Source organism: Terrapene carolina, unplaced genomic scaffold (genome assembly GCF_002925995.2).
Source record: "Terrapene carolina triunguis isolate 2854851 unplaced genomic scaffold, T_m_triunguis-2.0 Scaffold629, whole genome shotgun sequence".
NCBI classification, from domain to species: domain Eukaryota; kingdom Metazoa; phylum Chordata; order Testudines; family Emydidae; genus Terrapene; species Terrapene triunguis.
Window position 1 is genome coordinate 9,614,855 of NW_020664980.1, and position 10,152 is coordinate 9,625,006.

The 10,152-nt window shown below is 42.3% G+C and overlaps 1 protein-coding gene across 1 annotated transcript in view; it reads left to right on the forward strand.

The window, feature by feature from the left end:
- The window catches only part of TGFBI (transforming growth factor beta induced), a 34,649-nt gene extending 24,890 nt beyond the window's left edge, over nucleotides 1–9,759 (forward strand). The window contains exons 10-17 of the mRNA XM_024202119.3: nucleotides 138–283; nucleotides 707–843; nucleotides 1,679–1,809; nucleotides 4,899–5,023; nucleotides 5,343–5,445; nucleotides 6,515–6,594; nucleotides 7,768–7,792; nucleotides 9,601–9,759. Of these exons, the coding sequence (XP_024057887.1) occupies nucleotides 138–283; nucleotides 707–843; nucleotides 1,679–1,809; nucleotides 4,899–5,023; nucleotides 5,343–5,445; nucleotides 6,515–6,594; nucleotides 7,768–7,792; nucleotides 9,601–9,641 (788 nt within the window). The 3' untranslated portion in view covers nucleotides 9,642–9,759. The remainder of the gene's footprint in view (nucleotides 1–137; nucleotides 284–706; nucleotides 844–1,678; nucleotides 1,810–4,898; nucleotides 5,024–5,342; nucleotides 5,446–6,514; nucleotides 6,595–7,767; nucleotides 7,793–9,600) is intronic.
- Nucleotides 9,760–10,152: the final 393 nt, after the last annotated feature.

Below are 10,152 nucleotides of genomic sequence, written 5' to 3' on the forward strand. Positions count from 1 at the left end.
AGCTGGTTCTGCTAGGGGCACAGACTGGTTTTGAAACTGAAAGGTGACAGATACCATATTTATTATTTAGATCCTTGTAGAGTCTTAATGATAGTGTTAAAATGAATCACTGTGTGCTGAAATGCTTTTTGCTGCAGATGGGACTCCTCCTATGAATCGGAACACGAAGAGTTTGCTTCTAGATCACATTCTTAAAGAACAGCTTTCTTCTAAATATCTTTACCATGGACAGGAGCTAGAAACTCTGGGTGGCAAAAAACTGAGAGTTTTTGTATACCGCAATGTGAGTGTCTATTTAACTGTTTCTTAGTCTGATACAGTATTATTGCTCTAGAAGGGCAGTTGCTCTGTTATTAGTGTCTCACTGATAACACATCAGGAGTGAAATTCTGGCCCCAGTGATGTCAATGGGATTTCTTCCATTGAATTCAATGGGGTCAGAATTTCAACGCAGATCTGCAAACTCAGTTTGGGATCTGAGCGTGAGGCTGTGTTCCATCATCATCTGTAGCAAAGATTCTGGAGGTCAAATGGTGCCCTCAGTTATACATATGGAAGCCTGCTAAGGGCTAATTTATATTATAATATAAAAAAATAGCTTGAATGAAGTATCAAAGTGAAAAATACAAACAAACAATGTAACAATTAAAATATTCTATCCCTTGAAGTGTATTTTAATTTATTTTGTCTGTGTTTATATTTGCAGAACCTCTGCATTGAAAATGTTTGTATTGCTGCCCATGACAGGAGAGGAAGGTTTGGCACCTTATTTACGGTGGACAAAATGTTGACTCCACCAGTAGGAACAGTCATGGATGTTCTAAAGGCAGACCAACGTTTCAGGTGTGTAGTCACATTGCTTAATGCACCTTATGGAAATTGCTCCGATACTGTGGTGATGAGCACAATATCAGAACCCATACAGAATAGACTAGGTGACATTTTGTTCTTGCTGTTAGTCGTGCAGTAGCAACAGAGCTGTCAAAGCAATTCCAATTAACTGTGGGTTGAAGTCATTGCTATATATAATTTGTTAATGAAAAAGCATCTAAATGCATGTCTTCCTAAATTATAAGCAGCAGAACTTTAAATAAAAAATGGGGTTTAAAATTCATTTAAGTACCAAGTGAGTCCAGAATATCTGTTGCGTCCCCCAATTTGTTCCTTGTTTCAAATTATCAAAGGGCCCTAGACCAACTCAGTGGGAGCTGGATTGGGATCTAAAAGAAGAATCATCTGTAGGTTAATACAGTCAGAATGTGATTCAAAGCTCCAGGGAAAGACTGCCATTGGCTTCAGTGGACTTTAGATTAGGCCTTAACTTCTTGTCAACTAACTTTTCAATTAAATTATTTGCCAGAACCTATTGTATTTTGTAGTTTTAACATTATAATTTTTTCTTGGAAATACCTACAGCAGTTACTCTTTCGCTGAATGTATCTGCCATTAGAATAACGATAAATGTGGGCTTAAACAAATGAAGCCTACAACCAGTGTTTAATTTGTGCCATGGCTTGCCAGGGTTGAGCCGTGGCACCTCTAGGCTGGGCAGCTTCTAACCCTGGCACCTCTGGGCTTGCTGCATCAGTTATGAATATAAAAAATTGCTTGAGCCCCAGCACCTCTTTCATTACAAATTAAGCACTGCCTACAACTGTATGTTGTGTGTGTCTTGCAGTACGTTGGTGGCTGCCATCCAATCTGCAGGTCTAATGGAGACATTAAATAGGCCAGGTACCTTCACGGTGTTTGCTCCAACAAACGAAGCTTTCCGAGCTATGCCACAAGGGGAATTGAACAAACTTATGGGTAAATATTCATAGATCTGGATTTTTAATGTTGTGTAATGTTGAAGGACTAACCAGGATAAATATGCCTTCGGTATCACATTCTTTGATCCTTAAAATTCGTGTCTCCCTAGCCATTGAAAGCTCTCCTCCTACATAACCAACTTGTATGCCATGCCCCAACAGAAAGCTTGTGATCTGTACAGCAGGCATCAAAAAGTGGCCTTAAATTTTCCTGTGAGACAGATACAAGATCTCTGGGAACGTTGGGGATACAATGGCATCTGTATGATTGTTCAGAGCAGGCAGCGAACACTCTCTCCTGCCTGGGCTTAGCTCTGATGGCAGGTGTAGACTGGTTGGGATCATGGAATCACAATTGCTTCACCTGACCATGGTGTTTCTAGCAATGCAGTTGGCGCTTGCGGTCTCTGGTCCTCACATGCCGGCAGTGCAAGAACTATGAGCCTGCCTGCAGGGAAAGAAGAAAACAAATCTGGCTATAAGAAAGAGACCGATATTTTGGACTAGGAAAAGATAAAGACCAGGAGGAGATTGATGTCCTGTAAAGCAGGGGTTCTCAACCTTTTTCTTTCGGAGACCCCCCTCAACATGTTATAAAAACTCCATGGCCCACGTGTGCCACAACTGTTTTTTCTGCATATAAAAGCCAGGGCTGGCATTAGGGGGTAGCAAACAGGGCAATTGCCTGGGGCCCCCACGCAACAGGGGGCCCCCACGAAGCTACATTGCTTAGGCTTCGACTTCAACCCCGGGTGACAGGGCTAAAGGCCTCAGGCTTCAGACCCATGCGGTGGGGCTTCGGCTTTCTACTCTGGGTCCCAGCGAGTCCAGCACTGGCCCTGCTTGGCGGACCCCCTGAAACGTGCTTGTGGCCCCCCCGAGGGCCCTGGACCCCTGGTTGAGAACCACTGTGGTAAAGCACAGGCTTGCAGACATGACATGGAAAAAGTATGGGAACTTTTACAGCCATCTTCTGTATAAGCAACAGAATATTGTCCCTTTTTGAGTTAAAAAATGGATGTGGTTTGGAAAGAATGCTGGGTATTCATTTAAAACCCAACCAAACACTGACATCATAATCTGTAAAGCATCTGTATATGGTAGCTGGCTACCCTTTTAAGTGCATGGAGCAGTAATCTATTACATCAGCCTGTGCAGCCATTCTAGTGTTTATATGTATAAATATTTCACAACTGTTTTTGCAACTACTGTAACCAGCTCCACGGGTGAAATATCCCAGATGTGAGTGCTTGAAATGTTCTTGGTTTTGTCTAAGCAAATATTTAGCTTATGGTTCTGAAGGTGAAGTGAATCATGCTGGTGAGGATATGCAGTGTGAACTGACTCACATGAACCACAGAGGAAAAGACTTGCAACTTCGTCTCACTAAGCTGATGAAATAAAATAGACATCTCGTTAAATGGGCTGCTTTCATTTTGGACCAAGGCCCAGATTTTTAAATGGATTTAGGTGCCTACCTCTCATTAAAATCCGTGGAAGTTAGGTGCCTGAATACCTTTACACATCTGGCCCTCAGCATCACATGTTGTCTGACCTAGAGTTTAGTTGTTGGCACTGCATCTCTAAGGAGAAAATGAGAGAGATTGATGTCCACTATTGCCCCACTCTCTGGCTAACCAGGAAACAGATTGCGAGGAATACATCAACTTGGTTCTTCCAGGACCTGATCCAAAACCTAGTGAATTTAATAGAGAGACTCCTGTTTGACGTCAGTGGGGTTTGGATCAGACTCTGTGATACCAATGTCTGTAAATTCTGTTGGTTCCATGAAAATAGTGACTCTTCACCTGGTTCACCTAATGCCACAATTTAGCTCATGAGCAACCTTTGCATCTATTTTAAAGTAATATTAGTATCGGCAACTCTGGTGATATGTGAATTAGTAGACGAGATTCTGAGTTCCTACTTTTTTTTTTATTTTTTTTTTTTTTTAAACCCAACCAATACCAGGAAATAAAGCAAATAATATAAAGAAACACTTAATTTTGGAGAAAGAGACGAGGGGCATGTTGAAAAACGAAGTGACGGAGTGGCTCTGGGTTGTCATCTTGTTAGATTTCATAAACTAAGCAGGGTCGGGACTGATCTGTACTAGGATGGGAAACCAACTGGAAGCAGTAGAAAATGTCTACAAGTGACTATTGACCCAATACCTCTGCATGGGGTTTGAGGGCACTGCACTACTGATGCAGCTATCTTTTGGACCATGAACTGGTCTTGACTACAGTTGGGTGATATTTTCCAGATAAAACTCCCGTCCCCCCCCATCCCCCTTTCCCAAAAGATGCAGATTTGGGTCGACTGAAACATTTTGTGAATTTGTGTTGATTCACTGAATTGTTTAGGTTGAAATGTTTTTCGCCTTTTTAAAAATAAAACATCTCAATTTTTCAACTCAAAACAATGTTTTGCTTAGAATTTTACTTCAATTTTATTTTAAAAAGTTTTAGAAAAACTCAAAATTACACACTTGGTTTTGGGTCAAGTAAAACACTTTTTTTGATCTGGAATTAATCTATTATTATTATTATTATTATTATTATTTGTTTAAATTGCTTTGAATTTTTTTGTATTGGCTCAAACTGAAACATACTTTTTTTGATTTTTTCCCCCCCCCCCCCCCCCCACCACCAGCTTTGGCCAGCAAACAGGAAAACTCAGTTATTTGCACAGCTCTAGTCCTGCCTGTTTGTGATTAAAGATCCCGGGGCACTTTCTGTACAGATGAGTGTTAACCCTGATGTTCTAACCAGTTCCAGCTAGGATATTTATATTGTACCTCCCTGAATTACCTCTGTACTTCGAACTATCTACTATATTTTCCATTTGATGCCAGAGGTGATTGCATTTCAGTAAAGGGTGAAGTGACTTTTTATATGCATATGCAGTGGTGGTGTAGCCATGTTGGTCCTGGGATATTAGAGAGACCAGGTAGTGAGATAATCTTTCAATAAAAGATATTACCTCACTCACCTGTATATGCATATGGCATTTATCTCTTAAAACTATGACAGTGTATAGGGAATAAGCTGTAACATTATCCTGTAAATATGTTTCTTCTGCCAGGTAATGCTAAAGAACTTGCTACCATTCTGAAGTACCATATTGGGGATGAAATCTTGATCAGTGGAGCAGTTGGAGCTCTTGTGAGATTGAAGTCTCTGCAGGGTGATAAAATTGAAGTTAGCGCTGTAAGTCTTTTGTGTGTGTTTTGGGGGGGATTTCCTTGGGGTTTTTTGTTTTCTGGTTTGTTTTCAACAATATGGTTATGCTCACTTTGACAACGTCAAAACAGCTTCCAAATGGACATATGCTCTCACTAAATGACATCACTGGGTCCTAGCAGAGAGATGTGTAACCTCAGGAAGCCGACAGTCTTAACAGAGGTTACTATTTCTTGAGATCTCAGGAAAAGCCTTCTAGGGAGAAAACAGGCTAACTTTATTGTAGAGGTTTGGGGGGGGTTGTCCCATCCGTTAAATGGTGGCTTCACTTTTTTTCCCCCTCCAGAAAAACAATGTAGTGAATGTGAACAAGGAACCTGTTGCCGAAACTGATATCATGGCCACTAATGGTGTGATTTATGCTGTGAATGCGGTCTTACAACCCCCAGGTTGGTCAACATTTCTAAATATATAAAGCTGCTGGCTAGGAATGTCAGTGATGTTTTGCACAGTTTATAAAAGGAAATACGTTTTCTCTGCAGAAGGTAAGAGAAGGGGTATTCTGTGCAGGTTTAGTAGGAAGCAAAATTAGCTATATTTGCTATAGCAAATATATTAGTTCTTTAAGTTCTGCTAGCAGAATAGGTACAATTTTTGATATTTTGTGAGCAGCTGTGCAATATACCATCAGTCATATAGTCTGTTCATTTTACACAATGCAGTTACACTATAAAATATCAATATCCAGTGTTTTTTAAAATATTTTACCACATATGGTGTCACAGTTGAAACTGTTCATCTGGGTTCTATTCAGGTTTACACTTAAGTTTGGTCCCAGTTCAGCAAGCTACATAAGCGTGCCTAGCTTTAAACATAGAATATCAGGGTTGGAAGGGACCTCAGGAGGTCATCTAGTCCAACCCCCTGCTCAAAGCAGGATCAATCCCCAGACAGATTTTTGACCCAGATCCCTAAATGGCCTCCTCAAGGATTGAGCTCTCAACCCTGGGTTTAGGAGGCCAATGCTCAAACCACTGAGCTATCCCTCCCCAACATGTAAGCGTCCTGCTGAAGTCAGTGGAACTTAAGCATGTGCTTATCTTTAAGCACATCTCAAGAGTGGTCCTGACCAGGGATGAATCAGGGCCTTCGTATATTGTGCTCCTGCTCTGAAGGAGCTAATGGTAGTGTAGTGACTCTGTACAGCTATCGGCTACAGTGAGCAATTTGTAAAGTACAGTGGAACTATAGCCAGATAGTCATGTACTCGTCAATTAAAGTACAGTAGAGAATGGGCTGTCACAGGAATAGTTCAAATCAATCCAAGTTACTCAGAACCAGCTGCAGGACCATTGCACGCTTGGCTCTCTGAGGAAGGGGGATGACCTATTAAGTATTCTAATTCAGTGGGTGATGTTGTACTGATGTGTGATTTCATGCCTAGCTACAGAACACTAGCAGAGGGAAGCAAGAAATATTTTAAAGTCTATATTAATGCTCTTTGAATTACACCCTCAGCTTTTAGACCTCAAGAAAGAGGAGATGAGCCTGCAGATCCTGCACTAGAAATCTTCAAACAGGCATCTGCATTATCCAAGGTAAACAAAATTTAGCTCATGTATTGGGACACTCCTGAAATTACAGACCTATTAACCATTTTTAAGCATCATTATATTTATTCAGTTTTTGATTTATGAAAATACTAATTACATTACACTCTGGACCCTGAGCAGTCTTGTCTTTTCTTGCTTGCAGTTTAAAAAAATACATTTTCTAACATACTGCAGATAAAATCCTGGTGCTGTAAGACACGTGCCAAACCTCAACAGCCTATGTTGTATTCAAATGTCATTTTTACATCATTTTCCCTGCTCCTTTGTTCAGATCCAGTAAGTTCTCTACTGCAGGGATTTTCCCCTCTGCATTTGTTTGTAATGTGCCAGGCACTCCTAGATAACTGTAACTGTAGAAGTAAAAATCAGAAAGTAACGTGTTTAACTTGTTGACCGATGGGAGAAGTAGAAAATTCTTACCCACTATTAAGCTATATATCATACCCCGTAACTACCTCAGACCTCCCCTCAGGAAGATGCCTTGGAGAGGAGATGGACCTGACACTGGTCCTTGCCACTTACAGATCCAGGGTCTTTTAGAGCACTGGGGCAAGGAGTTCCATAATCGTGGGACCTTCCACTGAGAATGCCTTTCCACCAGCCTCTTGATGGCACACTCTAAAACTCTCTAACTCCCCAGCTGATCTCTGTGGCCCTGGTGGTAGACGGGGGGGAGGTGTCTCGGGTAACCAGAACCCCAATCATGTAGGACTTGAGAGCTTGATTCTACAAAGGCAGGTGCTTAACATTTGTGAACAATCATCCATTGAAGTCCCAGTGTATAAAGTTTAAGTACATACAGAAGCCTGCTCAGGATTGCAACCTTAGCCATCATAGTCAATAGCTTCACTTGCCCCCAAACACAACTAGAAAGTCAGCGTTTGTCTTTGACGTGCTAGCGTAATACGCTTCCTGCAGCTCACATCACTGAATGCAGGATGCAATTGTATTCTGCTCAAGCTATTGCTGCTGAGGCTTCAATATTAAAGCCGATTTTAAAAAATGGCTTATTTTTCAACAGATCCTTTTTTGCTGATAGTTTTCAAACATTTTGACGAGCTCTGTTCAGTATACTTGGAAAATATTGATAAATTTGTTGCTATCCAATATAGATAAGCATCAGAATTATTTTAGTTTTTAAATATTCTTTTCTTACAGGTTTCCCACAGGAGTTCTCGGCTAGGTAAATAACACATCTTACTTTCTCTCTTGTATTCTCTGGGATGTTTCCGATGTTACCAGCCCTTTGTCACCTCTGCTTTCCCTTTTAGGAGTCAAATTCAAATAGGTCTGTTTGCTACTGTGCTCACGGAACTCTACATGTCACCAACTTCCACTTATCACTTTAAATCAATCCCTCCCCCCAATAAACATGCACTGTTATGAAATAGGTCGAAGGCAACCTAAGTGCCGAAATAAAAAAAAATCCATGTGGAACCTGCAGTTGGAGTTGCACTATGATCCTCTAAAGCAGGGATCAGCAACCTTTGGCATGCGGCCCGTCAGGGAAAGCCGCTGGCGGGCTGAGACGCTTTGTTTACCTGCAGCATCCGCAGCTTCGGCCGATTGCAGCTCCCACTGGCTGCGGTTCGCCGTTCCAGGCCAATGGGAGCTGTGGGAAGCGGCGCAGGCTGGGCCACCTCTTCCTGCAGCCTCCATTGGCCTGGAATGGCAAACCGCGGCCAGTGGGAGCGGCAATCAGCCGAACCTACAGACAATGCAGGTAAACAAAGCGTCTCGGCCCGCCAGCGGCTTTCCCTGACGGGCCGCATGCCAAAGGTGGCTGATCCCTGCTCTAGAGGGATCCTTAATATTTTCCTACCCATCCTGATGCTGGTGTGTAGTCACATACGGTAGGTATTACAAGGCCAGACCATCTGTTATCATAAGTTTTATTTCATAGTCCTGGTCTACACTAACACCCCAATTCGATCTAAGGTACGCAACTTCAGCTACGTGAATAACGTAGCTGAAGTCGACATACCTTAGTTCGAATTTACCGCAGTTCAGACGCGGTCCACACGCGGCAGGCAGGCTCCCCCGTCGACTCCGCGGTACTCCTCTCGCTGAGGTGGAGTACCGCAGTCGATGGCGAGCACTTCCTGGTTCGACTTATCGCGTCCAGACCAGACGTGATAAATCGAACCCGGAAGTTCGATTGCCAGCCGTCGAACTACCGCGGTAGTGTAGACCTGGCCATAGAGTTTAAGGTCAGATGGAACCACTAGATCATCTCATCTGACTTCTGTATATCACAGGCCATTTAAATTTCACCCAGTTGCCATTATATTGAGCCTAATAACTTGGGTTAGACTAAAGCATTGCAGGCCTCTGGAGATGTAACTACACCTCTACCTCGATATAACGCTGTCCTCGGGAGCCAAAAAATCTTACCGTGTTCTAGGTGAAACCACGTTATATCGAACTTGCTTTGATCCGCCTGAGTGTGCAGCCCCGCCCGCCCGGAGCGCTGCTTTACCGCGTTATATCCGAATTCGTGTTCTATCGGGTCGCGTTATATCGGGGTAGAGGTGTATTTGTGTGCCACAGGAGAGACCAAGTTGCCACCATACAATTGCAAGCTTAGTATTAATGATGTTCCAATAAACAGGAAATGCAGATCAGAAATAAAACCGTTGCCTCCTCTTATTGGACTTAAAGGACCAGATCCTTGAGAGGCTTTGAACACGTGCAACTCCCTGTGCAGTCAGTGGAAGTTAAGTGCTCACTGCCTCTCTCAGGAATGAGCCCAAAACATGCACTGCGAGCACAACCAAGAGCCCATTAAAATCAATGGGAATCCTTCCACTGACTTTAGTAAGACTTGAATAGAACCATATGAGCACAGAGCAAAAGCAAATGTATATGGCTGGCTACTGATTTCTGTCCAAGTGAGATTGATTATATTGTGTGAATCCAGGGGAAGGTGGAATTAAATGTTGCTGTGCATTGTATTTTTCACATCTGTCTCTTCTTCCTTTCCCTTTCCAGCGCCTGAATATTCCAGGTTATTAGCAAGGATGAAACAGTAAAGTGAAGAACATTCAGCAGAACAATCAACTTTTGCTGTCGTTTTAAGGGAAGGACAGAATTGCTTTTAAAATCCAAATATCACACTTAAGTTTATTTTGTTTCCACTCAAATGGATAGGAGAAAAAAGCCATATTTTTTAAACCATTTTTGCTTCTTTTTTTTACCTTTAGGAGCTGTACATTAAGGCTAATGCTTTTCAGAAGTAACCCCTGATTCTGGATGCGTCAAGTTTAGGTACCCAATCTGTGGTAGTTGTGGGCCTTATTTTTTCAGAAGAACAAGTGCTGATTACAGCTCAGGTTGAGGAAAGCACTTAAGCACATACTTGGGTCCGTCCCTGTTCAGGGCTATCCTGAACAGGGACACTTTCCTGAATCAAGACTTCTCTTCAGCTCTGACTTCAACTGCAGTTGTGGATTCTAAAAATCCCTGAAAATCAAGATCAAAAGTATGGTCTCAATTTGTGCAGCCACCCCCCCCCCAAAAAAAACCATCCAAAGTCTGTGCCAC